At 41.8% G+C, this 24087-nt stretch overlaps 1 protein-coding gene across 1 annotated transcript in view; it reads right to left on the bottom strand.

Annotated features, from left to right (window-relative positions):
- Positions 1 to 24087, bottom strand: part of CACNA1C (calcium channel, voltage-dependent, L type, alpha 1C subunit) — a 629866-nt gene that overhangs the window by 11838 nt on the left and 593941 nt on the right. Inside the window, 8 exon segments of the mRNA XM_015422869.1 lie at positions 1295 to 1404; positions 2929 to 3060; positions 5869 to 6221; positions 8256 to 8390; positions 11282 to 11409; positions 11611 to 11712; positions 16181 to 16283; positions 22317 to 22413. Coding sequence (XP_015278355.1) covers positions 1295 to 1404; positions 2929 to 3060; positions 5869 to 6221; positions 8256 to 8390; positions 11282 to 11409; positions 11611 to 11712; positions 16181 to 16283; positions 22317 to 22413 — 1160 coding nt within the window.

Genomic DNA, 24087 nt, shown 5'->3' with positions numbered 1-24087 from the left:
TTCCAATTTTTTTATAGTTAGCAGGATCCCCCCATCCCTTTTTTTCTTCATAGCTCATAATTATTACATCTTAGCACAGAGAATGGAAACAACAATTTAAATATTGTATCCCACTTTTCAAAAAAAGAATATTCAGGAGTAGCTCACAATCAGATGAAACCACAATAAATCATAACAAAATAACAAAAATATACCAATGCAGAAAATATAGACAGTCACCAACAGTGTTCCCTCTAAGCTGAGTTAGTGTGAGCTAGCTCACAATTTTTTAGCCTCTGGCACACACATTTTTGTCTGAGCTCAGGGAGGATGGCTCCAGAGCAAACTAATTTACACAGTAGCCGAATCGCTTGCTCACAACTTTAGTGCCCATAGCTCACAAAGGAGAATTTTTGCTCGCAGGACTCCACAGCTTAGCGGGAACATTGGTCACCAACATTAGCAAATTAGCAGCAGTTCTTACAGAAAAGTCCTTGTCAGAAATATATATCTAATGTCCTCTGGAACAAACAATTTTTACATTGCATCAGAAGGCCAACAATGATGGGGCAAAGTAAACTTCTGTGGGAAGGAAGGTTGTCTGGGGAAGAACCAATAGGTTCAAGAAGGATTAAGCATCCTCCCTAACTATTGTCCTTTACAAATGCCTCATATCCATTTTACCCTCACAAATGCAATTTTAGAATTATATGTTTGCTGAGGCAACATGTAGTTCTGCACTTAGAGTTAGTTTAAAGATTCTGGGATAGAGGTCAGATTATCTTAATTCAGGGACAGATCTATAGTGTAGTTATTCCTGAAGTGTTTGGACTGGAGCATTTCATATCATAGGTGATAGAATGTTTGTCTCTTACAAAAAAAATGCCTTGCACATAGAAAATGTGATGCTAGGAAACAGATTTCTAGCCTCTCTATCTGACATGCTAGTTTTCTACGGGCAGGGATTTTTTAGAGGAAGTATTCATCCTGTGTGTAGTCTGAATTGGTACAGTCTAGACATTTGTATTTGTGAAAATTAGACCAACCGTGCATTGGTTAAAGGTTTTTAATCAATAGCAAGGTTAATCATCTCTACAGATGCAGAGAATTTTTCATATAATCATGTCAGATTGACAGACCCACAGTATTCACCATCACAGAGACAGATATAACCATAATAAGTACAAATATAAGCTCCTTAGTACAGACCTACTTTCATCTTTTTTGAAGGAAAAAAATAAACTACAAAAAGCAACACTTGCAGCACAGTGATATATGTCAGGGCATGACATGCATGACATGCTAGGAATATTACTTAGTGATGCGGAACGCAGGAACCCACTCTTTGGAGAGTGTCTGGTATCTTCCCCTTTGCAGTTTTCAGGAGGAGTTAGCTGTCTATGTTCATCATCTTGGTATGAGAGCCTATAATGGAAAAGGACTCTTTTTAAAACCAAGAAGTATACATTAGCTAGCCTTGGCTTACAACCTGATCCCTGGTTGGAAGGAGGACATTTCTTACCCCTCTCCACCTGATAGGGCTTCTGTTACCAAACTACCCATCTGATAAAGACATGACCATAAGAGTTCTGTGAATTGTTCCTATCTTTTTCTTTAAACAACTGGTTGCATGGGCTTGATTCAGATAGGGACTGCAGTGTGAGTTTAAGCCTTCCCCCACTGCTCTGGTTTCCCAGACTGAAATGGACCCAAGAAGCTTCTGTTGGGGCAAACATCCAGGTATCCATGTCCATATCTGTATGTTTCTCCAACAGGGCAAATAGGAGATCCACAGAGCTGTTTCAGGCTGAGAAAATAGCATGTATGTAAGGGCTGAATCTTCCCTTTCCTAAGGCTACAGTTTTAATCCAAATTGGGTCCCTTTGTGTATGCTATTTAAAGGGGGGGGGGAGACCACTGGAAACCCTATTCCCTGAACCTTTAGACTGTCTTTTAGTATATAAGTAGAGGGCAAGTTTTGCTTCTGCTACAATATTGTCCCCACATGCAACATTTTACTTTTTCCTCACCTGTTAGTGAATGAGAGCCATATGGAACAAAATAAACTTGCCCCCTACATGCGCCGATCCCAGTATTTGTAGTGAGATGCAGGTTTTGCCCCCTCTGTTTACTAGATAGCAGCATATATTTTATCTCATGACAGGATGGCTTGATGAAATATTGGGATACACATACACTTGGATTGAAGCACATAGGCCTTCTCATTATGGAGTTGTTACAGCTTTGGGTAGGAGGAACCGTAAGGAACTAATGTGGCATGTAGTGTGTCTTGCTGACAATATTTTGGAGATTACTTGTATGACCCAACTCCTTCCAGAAGTCTGGACACTACTGGGCAAGTGAATTTCCCTTTCCAGACAAACAGTGAGTCATGCATCAATTTGAATGATACCCGTACAACTTGTGATCCATCAAGCCATGCACAATCCAAAACCATGTATTGTGCCTGTCAAGAGTTCTTGACAAGCACCCTATTTTCAGTCCCAGACAGACAGTGAAACCAGTACGTTTACTGATTCACTGGTATGCTATTTATTTATTTACTTACTTTATATTCTGCCTTTCTCCTCGGTGGAGACCAAAAGTGGTTTACACAGTTCCCCTCTTCTCCATTTTATACTGACAACAACCTTGAGAGATAGGTAAGGCCGAGGGTACATGACTGGCCCAAGGTCACCCAGTTAAGTTTCTATAGTAGAGTGTGGATTCTAACCTGAGTCTCCCCAAGTTTTATTGATGCACTGATGAGCTACCCGTACACACTGAGAGGGTTGTGTTGGCTTTGAAAGTCACAAATTGCACAGGTTTGGTCTGGATGGAAGCCAGTGTAATCATAGCCTCATTTCTTGACTTTGAATTTGTGGAAGCTATGAGAAACACAAATACTTCAATTTCAACATCGCTTTGCTTCAGCAGTGAAATACTCACATTTCAGTAGACAGCAAGCTTGGCTCACTACAGTATTCAACTTCTTCATTCAGTCGCTCATCATATGTTTCTTCCTCCTGAGAAGGCTCCTCCTCACAAACAATAGCCACCTGGCTGTCTCTAGAACAGGACCTAATGACCCAAATAAAAGTCACAGTTTAGAATTAATGAGGAATATTTGTAGATGCTATAATGGATGCTGTATACTAATGCTATATAATAATGCTTTGCTTTGCGTCATAGTGAACCTCTGGAAAGAGATTATGCAGTGTTTAAACTGACAGAAAGATGTAATGCAGTTCTTTCATATAGCCTTTCTTGTGTAATGCTGAAGCTAATATGGGCATTTGGGGCCTGGGACAAAGGAAACACTTTGAGCTTCATGTAATCCATGCTTACGAAATTGCTGTTTCAGAAACACAGACATCTCTTCTTAAAGGCACTTAAATGACAACTATTTTAACGATAGATGCAATATACAACACTGGTAATCTCTACAGTAGCACTCTGGAGAAACAAATTTGAGATATAAACCGAGTGATCAGTTAAATGTTCCCTCACATTGTTATGCAAGGATTATGTGTCTATAAGATTTTTTCTTGGTCATTGGTATAAAAAGATGTAACTAGTAATTACTAATCTATATCAATGGTAAACTGTGTCTTATACCCATAAACTAAAGCTATCTCCTACTCATACCACTTTATTCTGAATTAAAATGAAATAATTACCACTCTCTCTTTGTGCCAGATTATAACCATTACCCTATAGATACACACATATTAGAAGAGGGGGAAAATCATATTTGTTAGGGCTATGCTATGCTTTTTGTGAGAAATCTGTGATTTATCTCCCAACAGAAATGTGCTGCAGGAGGCTGTCAATTTGGTTCCAACATTGGGAGGGAATGTTTAATTCTTTTCCTCAGTGCTTTTGCCTGATCAAAATTGTCTCTATCCCAAGCTACTGTTTGACCCTAGACAGAACAATCCAGTTACCTATGTTCCCCTTCAGGCCAAAGAACAAACTGGGTAGGATGGTGGGTGCGGATACTGATCGGGAAAACAACAAGGGGGAAATGATTAACTTCCATCCTACTGCACTGAACAAATATTATTTATTTATTTAGATATTTCTATGCCGCCTCTTCAGAGTCCTGCTCAATGTGACTTACAATTAAAACAACAACATAAAAAGGATCAGATGACTCCCACAAAACATGTAGTTGTGCTACAGCATTCCCTAAATACTTCCTGAATTAGTTAAAACAGGGTCCTCAATGTGTTACCTGTGGGTGCCATGGTGCCTGCCGACACCTTTCTTGGCTCCCACCAAGACTTTTTAGAAAGTGGGTGGGGCCAGGAGGGACTTTTGACCAGCAGGACTACTGGAGATCGGATTGCTGTGCCGAGTTTTTAAAAGTTGGTTCAGCAACAGCTGTCACTACAGCACAAGGGTCTTCACTGTGTTTCTGTTTGTATGCAAGAAAACATTTTTTTAAAAAAGAGCTTGTCTGAAATGTTGGATGAGTCTTTATTAGAGGTGTGCATGACCTCACTCCATGACATTCTGTGGTTGGCTCTGCCTCCTGTGGCAGCAAGTTTTGTGGTTGCACCCACTACTCTGCATCAGAATTCCAAAGGTGCCTGCAGGCTTGACAAGAAGGTCAGGGATCCCTGAGTTAAAAGGTGACTGAAACATACTCTGAGTAACTAATACATGCTTGTAAATTTTCACCCTACATTAGAGTAAATCCTTCATTAGTCTGTCTGATATATTATTTCCCCCCCTTAACAGGCCTCTTAGCACTGGAAAAGAGTGGTTTAATTTAACTAACATATCCTAAGTATAATGCACCAAGAAGCACCTACCGCCCCAGTGCTTCATAGTAATGCGTCCTAGTTCACAAGGGAGCATGGGAAGGAAAAGAAGATAGTATCAGAATTATAGATCACTATGAAAGGAGATACAGATAAATTAGATGTGAATTTTGGCATAGCAATGGAAAAACCCTGTTTAGATGGCACACATTTATTGTCTCTTAAGAGACTGCATATAGTTTTGTCCAAACAAATCTGACTGCTATAGGCCAATATCATTCTCAGCCATATGGATGTGAATTGATGTAAACTGCTACGAAACTCATGAAATATATACCCCAAAGAAGGGGAGGAAAACATATCAATAAACCTATATGTATATACATACTTTGCCCAAAGGAACAGAATCATTTCCATACACTACGTAGGTCAATGTGAAAAAGACATGTTGAGACCACAGAGGATCTGTACACCGTGGACATTTTTGAATAAATATGCATAGCGTTGGCCAACAACCTCTTCTATCGGTATAATGAGGAAACTTGCCCTTACCTGGATAGCCCAGGCTAACTCGATCTCGTCAGATCTTGGAAGCTAAGCATTGTTAGCTCTGATTAGTAGTTGGATGAGAGACCACCAAGGAAGTCCGGGGTTGCTATGCAGAGTCAGGCAATGGCAAACCACCTGTTTGTCTGTTGCCTTGAAAGTCTTATGAGATTGCCATAAGTCAGCTGTGACTTGACGGCCCTTTCCACGACCATATATGTGCAGGGTGGATTAGGTTTTTAATAAGTTTTTATGCATTTGTTCTGTAAAGATCCTATTGCAGTGGTTAAAATGTTGGACTAGGATCTGGAATAAGTTTGTATTTCCCCTTTGCCATGGGATTCAATTGGGCAACCTTGGGCCAGTCTCTCTCTCTCTTTCTCTCTCTCTCTCTCTCAGACTAACCTATCTCACTGAGTTACCATAATGATAATACAAAGATGGAGAAAATGATGTTGAAAGCCACTTTGGATCCCTCTTGGGAACAAAAGTGGGGTATTAGATATATAAATAAAATAACAATGCCATATTAATGATACATTTTAGGACTTCTGCTACCACCAATGCCCTTTACCTTCTGCAACCAAGCTTCCATGGGGGTTCCCGGATCCGTGCAGAGGGTGACAAAGGAGTACTGTGGCCTTCTACAGTGCTGACAGTGCTGGGGTACCTTGGTGGGCTGGGGAAGCGGCTCAAGGCAGTGTTGTTGGCATTGTTGATGTTAGCATTAGAGCCTGATGAGGAGTAGCTGCTTGGAGTGAAGGTGGAATCCACAAGCTTCTCATGGGAGGGGGATTCCGTGTCTCCCTGGTTGTTGCTAGATTTGTTGATGTGCAAAGGGCGTTGAGTGGTGAATGTCTGAGGAAACGAACTTCTTCCATCGCTCTGGTAGTAGCTGACATGATTTCCAAACAATCCACCAGCTCTCTGTGGGTAAAATCAAAAACATATTCTTAGTGAATGAAGCAAAGGTCTATTGTTTCCGGCACAAGAGTGTAGTTTTGTTTGAAGTGAAATATGGTTGACTTACATTTAGTTGCCTTATGTTCAGGCTAGAAATATGGAATTCTGCATAACTACCATTTACATTTTCTTCTTAGCTTAATTAACTAATCTATAGGAACATTGATCAGAAAGAACACAAAAACTGTAACAGAAGCGTGAAGGAGAGAAAACTGGGACATGGAGATTTAGAATTCTGTTAGAAAATCCAGAAAACCATGATGTCTAGTCCAATTCTGTGTAAGACACAGAAGATCTCATCCATTTCTTCTTGTGCAGATCCTTGATGAGCTGTAAATCCTCCAGGTGCATCTCATGGAAAAAATCATGGATACGAGGAAGCCGTAATTGGTTACTCAGAAGGAGCCTTGGGCAGATTTTTTTTCTTTTCCAAGCAGTGTTGGGCAGGGTCCTGTTTAATTTTGTAAAGTCACTGGGGCTAAAGTTAAATCTGTTTGGTCAGTAGAGCCATAACCTCCATCCATTAAAAATACCTGTTGATTACACAGGCAGGCTATTTCCCTGCCTCTAGATCAGGTGATATGAGACAATGGATTTGAATGGATAGGAGTCATCTATCAGGTGTCCTAAGGTATTAAGACAGTCGAAAGAAAAATGGAGCCAGAGACTGCCGAGACGTTGAGCCGGCGAAAGCTGACCCGGGAATTCCAGTGCCTCCACTAGGTGCCGGTAGGGATTGTCCCCACCCTGTGTTTCTGTGGCCATAGATTAGGTATAAAGGTTAATCTGTAAGCCGCTCAGAGACCCCTTAGGGGGTTTGAGCGGGGTAGCAAATCGAAAATAATAATAATAATAATAATAATAATTAAGAACACCTTCAAACTTTACTCTTCTCTACAGGAGAAAGCTTGCCAAGTGTTTCCTGAGGATAGGTACAGAGGCAACAATGCTGCTCCAGAAAGCAAAAAACATAAATTAGCATAACTAAAATGGAATTCACTATATGTATTTCCTAGTCTACCTGTTATTGGCAAGAGGATTCTTAAGATAATTTTATATCATTTATTATACTGAATCAGACCTTTGGTCCATCAAAGTCACTATTGTCTATTCAGACTGGCAGCAGCTTTCTAGGGTCTCAGGCTGATGCTCTGCTACTGAGCCACAGCTCCTCCCCAAATATTGGACCTTCCTGTGTTTCTCTGTGCTGCATCAGTACAACTTGCAATTGAAAGGTTCATGGACCCACCAGGAGGAATGTTGTTCTTTAACTGCTTATCTATAAGTCTCCTTTCTCTCATAAATCTTTGGTTATAGTTAAATATAAAAAAGAGGCATAAATATATGTTGTCAGATGAAATGGAGGAAAGACATTTAGGGATGAGTATGCCACACACATTTCTCTGTGGTACAGAATTCTTAACCTGAAAATGTCTACTAAGGAAGTCTGGTTCTTTGTATCACATTTAAGGTCTTCCTCGTGGTTACAAAATGAAGAAATATCAAAGAATAAATGGTATTCCAAAGGTTTTGTCTTGTCGCTAGCAAGCTTTGGGCCTGTGAAGAACTGCTTCCCTCTCAAGGATCTGAAACCTCATTAAGGTCCTTCCTCTTCTGTAGCCGATGCACGGCAGCTCTCAATATTCTGTGCCTCCTAGAACATACTCAGTCCCTATCAAGCCATTTCCTCTCTCTTCCGGGAGGTTAATTTATAATTTTTCCCTGCATACCTGGTAAATCCCCTGAATGTGTACAAAGCCATCCTTGTCCATTGATGGCCTGAAGCTGATTCTTTCATGATTGAAACAAGCCATCAAGTTTACTGTCATGTATTGTGGCTATGAAAAAGTGTGTTGGAGCAGAATGTGTTTTTCCATAGGTCTCATTTTTGCAAAATTAATCAGTCATCATTAGTAAATGCCTATTTGTGATTCAATTTTGATACACTGTGACCTTTTCATCCCATAGGTTAACAGAGGTAACAGAAGCAATACTTACTCTGAAGATATCATCCTCAGAGGCAGCAGAAACAGCTTCTTTCATGGCCTTGTCTAACTCTTCTTCAGCAGTCAAGTCTCCAGAGATAGCCCGTCGGATTTCTGGCCCAATGTCATGTAATGTACGCAGACCAGCCTGGAAAATAATGCAATTCAGCACACTAGCAGGTAAGAAAAATAAAAGTGACACTTTAAAATTATTTCACAGATCTATGCTTTGAACTCACTGACTTCCGACGAAACTGGATGTTTTAGTATTCAAGTGAAGATTTAGATTAAATTCCTTGGCCATTTATTGCCAACTGAACATCTTGCTCCTCAACAATATTTCTGTTGATCTCTGTTTCCTAATTAATTAACTCCCCACCCCAGAACCGCAAAGGGGAGAAAAGTGGGATAAAAATATTTTAAATAATTATATATTAACTACTGAGAAGGTTCTTGAGGGAGTCTCTGCATCGTAAAGGCTCAAGTTCCAGAAAAAAAAGGGTTCCAGAGGAGATCCGGGAAATTACAGGCCAGTCAGTCTGACGTCGATACCGGGTAAATTGGTGGAAACCATTATTAAGGAAAGAATTAGTAGGCACATAGATGAACAAAACCTATTGAGGCAGACTCAACATGGGTTCTGTAAGGGAAGATCTTGTCTCACTAACCTATTAGTGTTCTTTGAGGGGGTGAACAAACATGTGGACAAGGGGGATCCAATAGATATTGTTTACCTTGACTTCCAGAAAGCTTTTGATAAAGTTCCTCATCAAAGGCTCAGAAATCATGGGATAAAAGGACAAGTCCTTTTATGGATCAAAAACTGGCTAATTAATAGAAAACAGAGAGTGAGTATAAATGGGCAGTTCTCCCAGTGGAGGGGGGTAAGCAGTGGGGTACCACAGGGATCAGTACTTGGTCCACTGCTTTTTAACTTGTTCATTAATGATTTGGAGTTGGGAGTAAGCAGTGAAGTGGCTAAATTTGCGGATGATACAAAGTTGTTCAGGGTGGTGAAAACCAGTGAGGATTGTGAGGCACTCCAAAGGGATCTGTCAAAGATGGGCAAGTGGGCGTCAACATGGCAAATGGGGTTCAATGTGGCCAAGTGCAAGGTGATGCACATTGGAGCCAAAAATCCTAAATATAAATACACATTGATGGGGTCTGAACTGGCAGAGACTGAGCAAGAGAGAGATCTTGGAGTTGTAGTGGATAACTCACTGAAAATGTCGAGACAGTGTGTGACTGCAATAAAGAAGGCCAATGCTATGCTGGGGATTATTAGGAAGGGTATTGAAAACAGATCAGCCAATATAATAATGCCCCTATATAAATCAATGGTGAGACCTCATTTGGAATACTGTGTGCAGTTCTGGGCACCACACCTTAAAAAGGATATTATAGCTTTGGAAAAAGTGCAGAAAAGGGCAACTCGAATGATAAAAGGGTTGGAACACTTTCCCTATGAGGAAAGGTTAAAGCGCTTAGGGCTCTTTAGCTTGGAGAAAAGACGACTGAGGGGTGACATGATCGAGGTTTATAAGATTATGCATGGGAAAGAGCAGGTAGAGAAAGAGGTACTTTTCTCCCTTTCTCACAATACAAGAACCCGTGGGCACTCCATGAAATTGCTGAGCGGTCGGGTTAGAACGGATAAAAGGAAGTACTTCTTCACCCAAAGAGTGATTAACACTTGGAATTCACTGCCACAGGAAGTGGTGGCGGCTACAAGCATGGACGGCTTCAAAAGGGAATTAGATAAGCATATGGAGCAGAGGTCCATCAGTGGCTATTAGCCACAAGGTATAGATAGGGGCTCTGGGGCAAGTGATGCTCTGTCTTCTTAGTGCTAGGGGGGGGGATCAACAGTGGGAGGGCTTCTAATGTCCTGGCCCCACTGGTGGACCTCCTGATGGCACTGGTATTTCTGGCCACTGTGTGATACAGCGGGTTGGACTGGATGGGCCTTTGGCCTGATCCAACATTGGCGTCTCTTATGTTCTTATGTTCTTTAGCGTAGCACTGAAGAGCAAGACAATCAGGACTCAGTGATTACAGTAAGACTTAAGTGTACATAACTTTTTCTAGACTTTTCAGGATTTAATTACTTAACACATTGCAGTAGCATCATAGTCCAATCATGTTGAGGGCTGATTTGGGTGAGTGGACATTGGTTACTTGGGCACAGCATGAAAATATTCTTATTTACTATAACTGTGACTGTACACTAAAATCATGTAATCTTTTCTTCAAAGGTGTTAAGGGAAATATTAGAACACTAAATATGTGTCAGCCACAAAATAATATTTTAATTGCATTATTTATCTTTATAATATAGTGAAACTCAGAGATGGTGAATGACAACAGAATAGTTTCTCTCAGTACTCAGGATGCTGCTTTCACTTATACATTCACTTCAATTTGACCCAAAATACATTACTTGGAAGTAAGTTCTTTTGATTCCAATGGAACTTACTTCCTAGTAAATGTGCTTAGGTTTGAAGGATCTTCTTTAACCAGTAAGCCCAGTTTATGATCTTGAATTTTATCCTACTTTGTCACTCCTTAGTAAGTAAAAAAATTGTTTATTTTTTCCTACCCAAAGGAAAGACTTGACCACATCCTATGATTTGATCTTGCAGTGGACATATAAATGACTGCAATGCAACTGAGGCTTCAGAAAACCCCAGAAGCCTGTGAAAAATCGAGCATTATCCCTTCTGAAACAAGAAAAAGCACAAAAAAGGGTAGCTGACATAGCTATACTGCAATTACTCTGTGTGTGTGATAGAGTCAGTGAGTGAGTGAGAGAGAATGATGTTCTGTTTATGAGTTGTCAGAAGAGAGTTTGTATCTGCCTTTGGGAGCTCCTCATAACCGTTTGCCCTGCTCATAGAATAAGAATCCCTGGTTTACATCTTTGAAAGGACAATAGAAAATACAGGTGAATGGGGTGATACAATGCTAACCAATATGTAAAAGGCCCACTTTGCGTTTTCATATATATGGCCTTTACTCTGGGTGCGCATTTCTTACCTGGAGAGAAAGTGCATTTCGCTGTGAAGGTTTACCAACAAGGCCCTGTTCTTTGCGTTTCTTGAATTTCCGGAAATACTCTTGGATTAGGAATGTGGCATAGAACTTTCCAACCGTTACCTCATCATCTAGGTAAGGACATTTTGAAAAAAAGCAAAGAAGATGCTGAAAACAGTTATGTTCAGCTGATAAACAACTATTTAGTGGCAGCCGGGCAACTAGGTATTTTTACATTAAAGTAAGGTAGTTTCTTTTTTCTTGGGGATCACAGAGCAAATTACAGATTGTCAGTAGGACTAAAGAGACAGTTGAAAAACAGGTGTACTTACCACCTGCTGGGGGGACAACCTGATCCAGAAGCTTCATACTGGTACGCTTCCAGATTTTCTTAATGATTGCACGCAACTCTTCATTGGCTTGCTCCAAGTTACCTGCCAGAGGAAATGGTATTCAGATAAGTCATTAGAGGAATGGCAGTTCTTATGCAACACAGAAATATGCCCATTTATGTACAGCTATTTTAAATAGGAAATTACAGGAAGACAGGATTTTCAGAAAGAGCTTCGGTCTGATCAAAAAACTGAAGACTGGACAAGAAAGATAAATGAAGACATACATATCTTCATGATCAACAAGGCACCGTGGGAGAGGATGAGGCAAAAGAATTTAAGGGGTTTGAATACATTCTTCATGTGTATAAACAGAGAGCAGAAAAATATCTACAATGCATACTAAGCTGCCAATGCATATGAAGCTGCCTCAAGTAAACCATCTCCCAATGCACTGGGGTAATTCAAGGGATGCCTGCTCCCAAAGAAACTTACCAGGCACCTAAGATCCTTGGCAGAGGCCCTGGTCTGCATGCCTGCATTTTCAGAGGTCTTCTTTGGGCCATCTTTATCATGGCACTTCAGCTTTGGAATCCCTTCCCCACAGCCAGCTGCCTGGCACTAAGCCTGATGAGCTTTAGTTACCAAAGGACATCTTTCTTTTCTTCCTGGGCATTTTGTTGATGAAGATATGTTAGTGGGATTTTTTTTGCCTTGTGATACATTTTTTGCTTCTTGCTTTATTGTTAGATTTTACTGTCAGCAGATACTCCTTCTGAGGAATTTTGCCATCAGTGGCTCCATATAAAATGACAACAGTAGAGGGACAGTCAGCAGAAGGAAGAGTGTATTGGAGGCAGTGAGCCCCAGAGATTCCAGAGACAGTAAAAAAATGGACAGACCATAGCATTGGGAGAAGACCTGAGGATCATCAGCTCTCTAGACCACAGGAGAATTAAAACTTTATCTGAGGGAACTTCACTTTGAAGAAAACATCTGTGAACAACCCCACAACCCACAAATAGGCAGCTGACAGGCACCTGTGTCCCTATGCATGAATCTAAGTACATCCAAAACCATAAATTCCCATTCTTTATCCCTTCAGGATAAGGAATGTCAGGCTTTAAACTAGAATAGGAGCTGTACCCTCTGAGCACTGGAAACCAATCCTCTCTAAGCTGTGGAGTCTTGTGAGAAAAAATTCTGCTTTGTGAGCTACTGGCATTAAGTTGTGAGTGAGTGATTTGGGTACTGCATAAAATAGTTTGCTCTGGAGCCATCCTTCCTGAGCTAAGACAAAAATGTGTGAGCTGGAGACCAAAAAACTGTGAGCTAGCTCACACTAATTCAGCTTAGCAGGAACACTGCTGGAAACTGTTTTTTGCTTTTAAGAATGCTATTTCATATATTTTGGGCTGCTTCCATTGTTTTTATCTGATGCTTTTTTTACTATGTTGTACTATGTTCTCTTATTTCCTATTTTTATGCTGTTGCTTTGCCTGTTGTAATCTTGTTATTTTAAAGTATTGTTGACATTTTGGGAAGCCTCCTCAAACATCATGATCTTGACAGGCTGGAAAACGGGGCTAAAACAAATAAGAGGAATTGCAATGGGGATAAATGTAAAGTTCTGCATTTAGGTAGGAAAAATCAAATGCATAATGTTAGGATGGGAAAGAATTGTCTTGGCAGTAGTTTGTGCGAAAAGGATCTAGGGGTATTAGCAGACCATACACTGAACATGAGTCAGAAGTGTGATGCAGTAGTTGAAAAGGCAAATGCAATTTTGGGCTGTATCAACAGAAGTATAGTGTCCAGATCATGCAAAGTGATGGTATCACTTAATTTGCTCTGGTTAGACCTCACCTAGAGTATTGTGTTCAGTTTTGGGCACCACAATTTAAGAAGGATATAGACAAGCTGGAATGTGTCCAGGGGAGAACAACGATGATGGTGAGGGGTCTGGGGACCAAGTCCTATGAGAAAAGGTTGAAGGAGTTGGGTATGTTTAGCCTGGAGAGGAGACGACTGAGAGGTCATATGATAACCATCTTCAAGTACTTGAAGGGTTGTCGTGTAAAGGATGGTGCAGAGCAGTGTTCCCTCTAAGCTGAGTTAGTGTGAGCTAGCTCACAGTTTTTTAGCCTCTGGCTCACACATTTTTGTCTTAGCTCAGGAAGGATGGCCCCAGAGCAGACTAATTTATGCAGTAGCCAAATCGCTCACTCACAACTTTAATGTCATTAGCTCACAAAGTAGAATTTTTGCTCACAGGACTCCACAGCTTAGAGGAAATATTGGTGCAGAGTTGTTTTCTGTTGCCTCAGATGGTCAGACCAGAACCAATGGGTTGAAAATAAATCAAAAGTGTTTTCAGCTAAATTTTAGGAAGAAAGTACTGACAGAGCAGTTCTGTAGCCCAGAGGCGCTGCCTTACTCTAGGGTAGCCCCAACAGAAGGGGCACCCCACTTTCTAACCTGAACCAGAGACCCAAGGAAGGCACTCCTGGTTGTGAAATACAGAGCAAGCCATCGCTTTGGAAAAGGCTCTCTATTTTCAGATGGTATAAAGGCAGCCCTCAGAGGAAACTTCCAGTCTTCTCCCCCACCCAACAAAGGTATGCATATGCAACAATGGCAGTTCTACCAGGTAAAGTATCTACATTTCTAAAGGCTGTTCAAAGACCTCCTGGTGATTAGCCTTTCTGTCTCCAGAACTTCACCCAGCCCTTTTGTGTGCATCTATGTCTATGTGGAAATCCTTTGTCTCCCCAACTGTCCTTCCTACTCCTTCCCTCAGGATACTGAGATAAACTAATCATACATTCAAATGTTTAATGATCCTTTCTGATGCTTATCAGGGACCCATCTCCCACCTTTTGTATAACCCTGGGAACTTTTTCAAACTGCATTGACTGGATAATTAGTGGACAGAAAAACCATCAATGCTATTGTTAATCCAGGCTCTGCCCCTCTGGAACCTCACTGGTCACACCTAGGTCTGGCTCCTCCTGATGCTGCACCCCTTGGGACCCATGACTGGCCCAGGTAATCTTTTGTCTTCACCTGAGACAAGCCCGTCAAGACCTCCTATTGGTCAGCATTGTTCTCCAAGGTGTATATCTATCCACGGACATGGCCATCTAGGTGTGCACTCAGGAGGGTGCCGGTACTTTGAGTACACCCCTAGAGTCTCTTCTTGGGGCCTTCCCATAGCGCATAATGCTGGCCATTGGTGCTATTCTCTTCAAGGACTTCTGCATGTCTAGACAGATAGTATTAACCCGTAACTGACCCCTCTATTCATTATCAATCACCTCTGCTTTCTTAGTTTTGTATTGCTTGCTATTTTGGAATGCTTAGTGTGCTTGTAATTAGGGAAACTTTTAAATAAAATATTTAATTTACTCTTCAAATCTGGAGCCTTCCTACTGTTCCGGACCTTGGTATACAATTGGTGTGTGATTCCTGTACCCCTCTGGCCTCCCCTGCCACATAGCTAATTTCTCCCAACAACAAGGCAGGCCATTGGTGGTAACAGTTCCTCAGTGGAACAGGCTTTGTTTGGGAGATGGTGGGCTCTCCTTTGGAGGTTTTTAAACAGAGGCTAGATGGCCATCTGATAGCAATGCTGATTCTGTGAACTTAGGCAGATCATGAGAAGGAGGGCAGGAAGGGTTGCATCAGTGATTAGTTCTTGTGGCCCTTTGTTACATGCCCAGGGAAATGCTGATCGACCCTTTGGAGTCAGGAAGCAATTTTTCTCCAGGCCAGTTTGGCTAGAGATCCTGGAAGTTTTTTGCCATCTCCTGGACATGAAGCAGGGGTCACTGGGTGTGTGTGGGAAAGGTAGTTGTGAATTTCATGCATTGTGCAGGGAGTTGGACTAGATTACCCTGGAGGTCCCAATGCTATGATTCTGTGATCCTGGGACTGAGAAAGTAAGGCAAAAATAATTTAAATATAAATAAATAATGCCAATTTACTATTCTGGTTCTATCAAATAGTTAATGCTGTTGTTTTAGTGTACATCCCTCAATTAAGTTGCTTATTGTTTGAATGATTGTGTTGTGAACTAATTTAGGACTTTCTTGATGGAGTGTGGGATATCAATGGCTGAATGTCTGTGCTTTAAAATAATTAACAATTTAAAAATAATTTTAGATCTGCAACCTACCCAATCCACCAGTTTCTCATTGTGAATAAAATTTAATGAAAACAAATTACCAGTTAAAAACTCTAAAATGTTTAAAATAAAAAAGGTATTGTTAAAAATGCTATCCAACCCCTCTTAGATCCTTGATCACTAGATGCTTGCTCAGATATAAAGGTCTGAGTAAGCATTCTGGTTGATGCTCAAGTCTGGTGATCCTCAGAAGTAAAATCAGATTCTGAGGTGTTAAACAGTTTGACTTTGAAAAGCAAACATTTTGTTTTAATATTGAACCTGGATTGAAGTTTTTAAAATAACAGTTCTGAAACTCATTTTAGGTAAATTTTCTTCTGTCTGTCCCCATGTACCATATATGTCATGCGAAAACATGTCAGATATTTCAGGCCTTTATCTTACCTTCTGTTTTAATCCTCAGTGCTGTTCTGACCAGTGCAAAAAGAGTGGCATTAAACATGACAGTCCCATCACTATTCAGTGGCATATTCATGGAGACAAGGCGCTATAGGGGAAGGAAAAGATAGAAAACACGATACTGATACAGAATATGCTTCTTTCTCACACCAGTTTCAAAACTTCATTTCTCAACTTTTTCTTCAGGGAACTAATAGTCTGTCAAATTCAGCAAACTGCTTTAGGAGTGATTGTTTCCTAATACTTCAGAGGAAACTGCAGCATAGCATGATAAAGGATATTCTACTGTATTATTGTCTCAGCTATCAGTAGGATACATGTAAGGATTCCGTCAGTATGCATATGCACAGCCATAAACATCATGGCATATAATAAAGGCAATTACAAAGAGACCTCCCAGTTGCCAAAAAGTCAAAATTACAAATTTACAGAATTACCGGGGAACCGAATATGCCAAATATAATTTTATCAAGTGAATAATCCGGCTCTAATCCAATTAGTTTATGCTATGCAATGTTAGAGTGCCTACATCTAACATTGCATAGCGTAAACTAATTGGATTACAGCGGGATATGAAGGTTATTGTTACGTAGTTGGATACTAAACTTTGACAAGTATAAAGAATGTATGAAGAATAAAGGAAACATCACACAGTAAATGTTAATTGTTGAACGGGAGAATCTACTTCTGAGGAAGCCTGGAAACGAAACGAAGAGAAAAGTCAACAGCTTCGTTATACAACACATTGTTGATTCTCTTATTTGAATACAACACATTGTTGATTCTCTTATTTGATATAAGCTAATTTTTGTAACTATTCGTATTAACTTGTATGTAGTACAGTAATATCTATTCACTTGATAAAATTATATTTGGCATATTTGGTTCCCCATTCTGTATTCTGTAAATTTGTAATTCTGATATAATAAAGGCATTCATAATTCTTTTTTCCTGATCGCTCTTTCAGCCATCACTATGACAGACTGTGGTGACTGAGTTTGTCTGATTTTGAACTGCAGGCATCCCAGCAATATTTGCAGGCTACAGTCATTGATAAAAGATAGTGCAGAGATTGCTGCCAACTTCTTGTTAAGGAGCAAAGAAATAGTCACTTGACATGGACTGGCATGGGCCTTGTAGTTCATGTATTCATGTATTTTTCCAGGGCATTTCCATAATCTATGATCATTATGCAGCGCTGCTGTCTGAATATGCCTTTAAAAATAGTTTCTGTTTCATAACAGAAAATATCATTGCCACTCAAACAGTTAATGATATAACTAGACTATACAATTATAAAAAATCAGTCTAGGTTTAGTTTTTGTACTCCAGGACAACAAATGATCCAAATGGACATTATTGAAGGCTCCTGTACTTGGTTTCTAGAATTACTGACCTTTGATGAATATCTTGTCCCTAGAACCCCTTCCCCTGGCACAAATTGCCTGATCACCTTTTATTAGTAGTAGTAGTGATACTACACAAGGAGATCTGTGACAATACTTGGATGATTTCCCCCCTTCCTGTCGCATTCACACAGACAGTGTCACACAAATGCTCATGCTCTAGCTTTTGTTCCATTCCCTGATTCTAGATTCTGACAAGAACTTTCAGAGTATTCTGTTAGCAGCTAACTTCTTTGTAGTCTCAGTACATCACTACTGATGGGTGCAGAAACAACAATTTGGAAAGTTCTAGTGCTGGGATTTGGACATGCATTGCCAGTTCATCTGACACTGAAGGACTTGCTTTGTCTTTCTCCTTTTTGCAGTGCCCAGTGATAGTAGCTCTCTTCCCCAGCACTTAAAAAAGATTTCATCTGGGAAGTTCTCTTCGAAGTGGACTAAGAAGAGGTACTGTTCTCAGTCATCAGTAAAACCCCTGCAGGAAAAATGCCATCAAGTGCAGGAGACCACTTCAACACTGAGAGTATATGATAAAAGAAGCCGCAAAGAGGGACGCCTCTTATGCGCATGAACTGACAAGCGATCGAAGGGGGAGAGGGGAGGAAATTTAACAAAGTTGTACTGAGAGACTTACTTGATTCGCGTTACCGAGGGGCGAGTTTTTCGAGCCGGGAAGGAGTGGTAGAAAGTGTAAATAAAACGGAGAAAATGGCGGCCCAGCAGAGAAAGCTGAAAACAAAACCGCCGGGCATTAGAGCCCAAAACTGGGAGCAGACGTAATTAAACTGCTAGCGGATATGCTTAAACCAGTGATGGAGCAACTCAATGGTATTAACCAGCAATTGAACGTGATGAACAAGAACTTTGCAGCTCAGCAGCTCCAGCTGAATGAAACTGAGAAAAAAGTGGAGCAGGCAAATGAGAAAATTAAAGAGATAGACATCACAAGTAAGAAATTGAAGAAAAGAATGGGAGAAGTGGAAATGAAGCAAAACTTCCAAGAAAATGGGTTGCTTCAGCTACAGATGGAAAAAGCTAACATGATTCTCAGGTTCCAGGGAGTTCCTGAAGCAGAGCGGGAAGACCTGAGGAAGATGCTTAGCGAGATCATCGCTCCAGTAATAGGCTTAACAGTGGATTAACTTGTAAAAGAAATGGAGCTAGCCTATAGGGCATACTCCAATTATATATAAAAAAATAGCCTGCCTGGAGAAATAGTGGTCAGATTCTCAAGAAGATAGACCAGAGATGCTATCTTAAAAGCGGCATCAGCAACTCCACTGAAAATGGGAAATGTAATCATCAAAACTTTAAAAGACATTCCATTTGAAATCAGACAAAAGAGGAAAAATTATAAAGAATTATTTTCCTTCAAACTAATGGAATATCGTACAGATGGGTGGTCCCGGAGGGTGTCATCTTTAAGATCAACGACAGAAGAGAGAAGATTGACTCCATTTTTAAAGCCAAAGAGTTTGTAAGGCGTCAGCTGGGAACAGAGGAAGAGTCTAAAGAGGAAGAAATGAAATGTAGTGACTCTGCCACCTCTGGAACGGAAGAGGACTCTGCTGCAGAAACGGGAGCTGGTCCAGCCAGAGTTGTATATGATTTTAGAGACAGAAAGCCGAAGTAAAGGCAGAAGGCCTTGGAAAATGGCCTTTTGAAGTGAAGATGATCAGGAAGCACTCACATAACAACTAACATATTAACATATAGACACTGAAGCTAAGATAAACAAGAACTCAACAAGTATATTGTGATATTAACACCGATAATACTAACATTCAGATTAACAGAGATAAGATCTCCTACTCTTGGGGTTTTAGTATAGTGTGTTTTGCTTTCCTTTATCCCTAATTGTAGCCCCCTCCCTAAAATTTTCTTTGTAGTTTGTAGTATATTGCAAAATTAAAAAAATATCCCTTTGGGGTTTTAAAAAAAGAATAAAAGAAATCGCATCAAGACCGCCGCACCAAGGCGGTCCATCGTACGTAAGCGACTGTCAGCTCCGACGCCTCGGACGAGGCGCTACAGGTCCGCCATCGGTCGTCTCAGCGCCCACATCAGCCGTCTTCCAACTCAGGCAAAGTGTCTTTGGCTACCTCGGCTCCGTGCGCCAGCTGCGGGGAGGACCACAAACGCAGGTCTTGCCGGTTCCGGAACACCGTTTGCAGGACGTGCAACAAATCGGGGCACATCTCCCGGGTCTGCTGCTCCAAAGGACAACGCCTGGAGACTTCTGCCCACCAGACCTCGACGAACCAGCTCATCGACCTCCACTCTCTCTCGGCCCACCACCACCAGCATCTGGTATGTAACTTGCCCCCGGATAGCCCCAACAAAGTGCATGTTACGGTTCTCATAGAGGAGTTCCCCTGCAGCATGGAGATCAATACGGGGTCATCGTTCTCCATTATCTCCGCGGATACGCTCCGTCAGCTGTGTCCCAAAGGGCCCCCCCGCATAAGCCACGGGGTTTTGCGTTACGGGACTGTAATAAGAACCCCGTGGCGATACGGGGCTGGGGCAAGTTCCGGGTACAGTTCCAGGACTTTAGCAGCCATTTAGACCTGCTGGTTGTGGAGGAGCGACTTTCCAGTCTGCTGGGCCTCTCCTGGTTCGGGCCCTTGGGATTATCTTTGAATGGGGTCAACCAGGTCCGGTCACAGGATTTTGGCGTTGTGTGCACTGAATTTCCCCTCTTTTTCGATGGCACCCTGGGACGTTTCTCTGGGCCCCCTATTTCTCTGGACCTTGACCCTGTGGTGCGCCTCATTCGCATTAAGGCCAGGCTGGCAATGAAGCCTAAGATTGAGGCTGAGCTGGATCACCTCGTGGAACAAGGGATTTTAGAACCAGTGGCATCTGCACGGTGGGACAATCCCATAGTCACCCCGGTGAAGCCAAACGGGGATGTGCGCATTTGTGCTGATTACAAATGCACGCTCAATAAGGCTCTGCAGGCACACGCTTACCCGGTGCTGGTGGTGAGCCATGTGTTGGCTGCTTTTGCGGGCCCCCGGGTTTTTGGCAAGTTGGACTTGGCCCAGGCGTATCAACAATTGCCGGTTGATGCCACCACGGCTGAGGCTCAGACTATCATGATGCACAAGGGGGCTTTCAAGGTTCACCGCCTCCAGTTCGGAGTCTCGGTTGCACCAGGTATTTTTCAGTCTTTTATGGATTCACTCCTAAAAGGTATCCCCGGAGTTCAGCCATTTTTAGACCACGTGCTGATCGCTGCCCTGGACCACTCGTCTTTCGCCGACCGGCTGCGGGCTGTGCTGTATCACTTCGACATAGAAGACTCAGAAGAGGCAGCTGGGCAGCTACCAATACCACAGAAGGAGGCAGTCGAGACAGTTCCAGGAGCCTCTTTGATGTGCAGGAGGAACCCCAAGCCTCTGAGTGCACTCACCCTGATGTACAGTCTTGCCTTCTGCTTTGGACTTGAACCCTCCATCCAGAGCCCACTGCTGAATCAGAGGTCTCTCATCCACCAACTCCTCAAAGCTCTGAACCACCTCAGCCCCTATCACAACACTCACCACTGTAACCAGGCACAGCACTTTATTTATTTATTAAATTTATATCCCGCCCTTCCCAAATGGGCTCAGGGAAGCTAACAAAAGAGGCATATGCCATAATTGAACAGCTAAAAACATAATAAAACAATCCATCACAACAAAGTGCCGGTGCTCTTGATAGTTCTTATCGGTCCAAGATGGGGTTCCGTTGACCAGCCGAACCCATCAGCATAAGTTCTGAATAATACTACTATCGTCCCTTCATGACCAGTTCTTCAGGTCATCTGGTCGTCTTCCCAGGGTCAGCTCACATTCAGATTGACTCCACCGTCAGAGATGGCAGCTAGAATAACTACTGGGCAGCCTACTTTGGGGCCTGTATCTCCACCCCCATGAAAGAGTATTTAAGGCCTCATTTCACCTTCAGTCTTTGCTGGAACAATATCTGTGCTACACTTTTGGCTCCAGTTGTAGTAATTTGATTCCTGGACCTCAGCCTTGTGCAGCATGGTGGTCATTTGTGCATTCACATGACCTGCCTTTAACATTAATCTAGTATACTTCTATGTTTTGGAAGGAAATGAATGAGAAAAGTGTGAGTCCCAGTTTGAAGGTGTGCTTTTCTGGGGAAGGAGATCTTTCATGCCTAGATCCTAGCTTTAGAAATTTCTGAATCACTGCCTCTGCATGAGTGTCAAGCTGCCTTGAACTACGAGGAAAGGTTGGGTATAAATGTTTTGATAAAATAAATAAGGCCATCAGTGTGAATTGCAGGCATGACTACTCAAACAAAAACACTTCCAGGTTTTCCTGACAGCTGACCCTCCCAACACACACACACACACACACACACACACGCACGCACTCACTCACTCACTCACTCACTCATGTGAAACTGGGGCATAGGAGCAAAGGGATCTGCCCCAAAAGTTCCTGCCCAGATTGATATCAACATTGAATATTGTTGCAATTGATTTCTAATTCCACAGGGAGCCATGTTAGTCTGTTGTAACAAAATTAAACAGGAGTCCAGTGACACCTTAAGGAGCTACTAGGCTACTGCTTAAAAATGTTACCAAAGGCATTTTTAGTAGGAGCTTATGCTTGGATCAAGTGAGAAGACTGAAAACAAATACTAAATTCTGTTGGCACATCTCTTAGCAAAACATTTGGGAAGTACCGCCTTACTTTACAAGCCACTCGGTGAGGGCAGAGCTTGCCAAAGCCCAGTGGAGGCTGTATCCGACGCAGAAGTGTTACCACATCTAAGTGTTTGATACGTCCCCTATGGGAGAAAGTGCAAAAATAACCTGTCACATAGAGTTTAAAATACACTGTATTAAATAGTCTGAATTAAAAATAAACCGTTGATGAGTTTGTTTCTATATGGGCTAGATTGCCTCCATTACTATATCTGCAGGTAGCTGCGGTGGCTCAAGTGGTTAAGATGCTGAACTGCAGGCTGTGGAAGGTCAGTAGTTCAGCAGTTCGAGACCCAAGTTGCCACATGACGGAGTGAGCTCCCGTCTCTAGTTCCAGCTCCTGCCAACCTAGCAGTTCGAAAGCAAGAAGTTGCAAGTAGATAAATAGGTACCACTTCGGTGGGAAGGTAACAGCGTTCCGTGCACCTTGGTGTTTAGTCATGCCGGCCACATGACCATGGAAATGTCTTCGGACAGTGCTGGCTCTTTGGCTTTGAAACGGAGATGACCCTAGGGTCGGACCCTAGAGTCGGATTCGACTGGCTTTCGAGCAAGGGAACCTTTACCTTTTTTATACTTGTAGCTATTCTCAGATCTAACTGCTGGTTTCTGATAGCTTCAGCCACTAGCAAAAATATCTCATGTAGTCCTGCTAAATCAAGGGTAAAGGCATGTGCTTTGTTCTATCTGTGTTTAATCCTGTGCACTGCACTTTTTAAAAGATGCAGCCAATCTGGAAGTGGCTTAGAAGACAGCAACAAATGGGTTGGGGGGGTCTGGAAAAAAATTCCTTGTGAATAAAGCCTGAAGGAACTGAATATGTTTAGCCCGGAGAAGAGAAGATGGAGGGGAACATGACTATCTGAAGGGCTGTCACATGAAAGAATGCAAATACTTGTTTTCTGTGGCTACAGAAGGCCAGATTAAGTCTCATGGGTTTAAGTTGGAGTTGGAGTGCTTGGTGTTGGAGGGAAAAATAGACATTGTGGGTATTTCAGAAACTTGGTGGGATGAGGAAAATCAGTGGGATATAGTGATTCCCGGTTATATATTATATCGGAAGGATAGGCGGGGAAGGGTTGGAGGTGGGGTGGCTCTGTATGTCAGAGAGGGTATAAAGTCTAGAAAGACTGAGAGGCTAAGAGAATTGGATTCACTTCTGGAAATTCTATGGGTTGAAATAGTGGGCCCAAAAGGAAACTTAATACTAGAGTTTGTTATCGCCCACCAGATCAAAAGATAGAGGAGGATTATAAAATAATGAATGAATTAAAGATAGCAGCTAGACAAAAAAACTGTGTCGTAATAGGTGATTTTAACTACCCACACATTGATTGGGTCAATATGTGTTCTAGTCGAGAAAAAGAGCTTGAGTTTCTAGACATTCTAAATGACTGTGCTATGGAGCAGATGGTCACAGAACCTACCAGGGGAGAGGCGATCCTTGATTTAGAGCTAAGTAACACTCAAGACCTGGTGAGAGATGTAAAAGTGATTGCACCGCTTGGGAACAGTGATCATAATGTTATTGAGTTCAACATGTGTATAAATAGGGAATTGGCCAAAAAGACTGACACAACCACTTTTAACTTTAAAAAGGGTAACTTCTCTGATATGAGGGGACATGTGGGGAGGAAACTGAAAAGAAAAGTAGAAAGGGTCAAAACCATTGGGGAAGCTTGGAAACTGTTTAAAACTACAATTCTAGAAGCTCAAAAAAAATATATTCCGCAGGTTAGGAAAGGCACAAACAGGTA

Source organism: Gekko japonicus, unplaced genomic scaffold (assembly GCF_001447785.1).
Source record: "Gekko japonicus isolate JY-2015 unplaced genomic scaffold, Gekko_japonicus_V1.1 scaffold34, whole genome shotgun sequence".
NCBI classification, from domain to species: domain Eukaryota; kingdom Metazoa; phylum Chordata; class Lepidosauria; order Squamata; family Gekkonidae; genus Gekko; species Gekko japonicus.
This window is presented reverse-complemented; position numbering and strand designations above follow the sequence as displayed.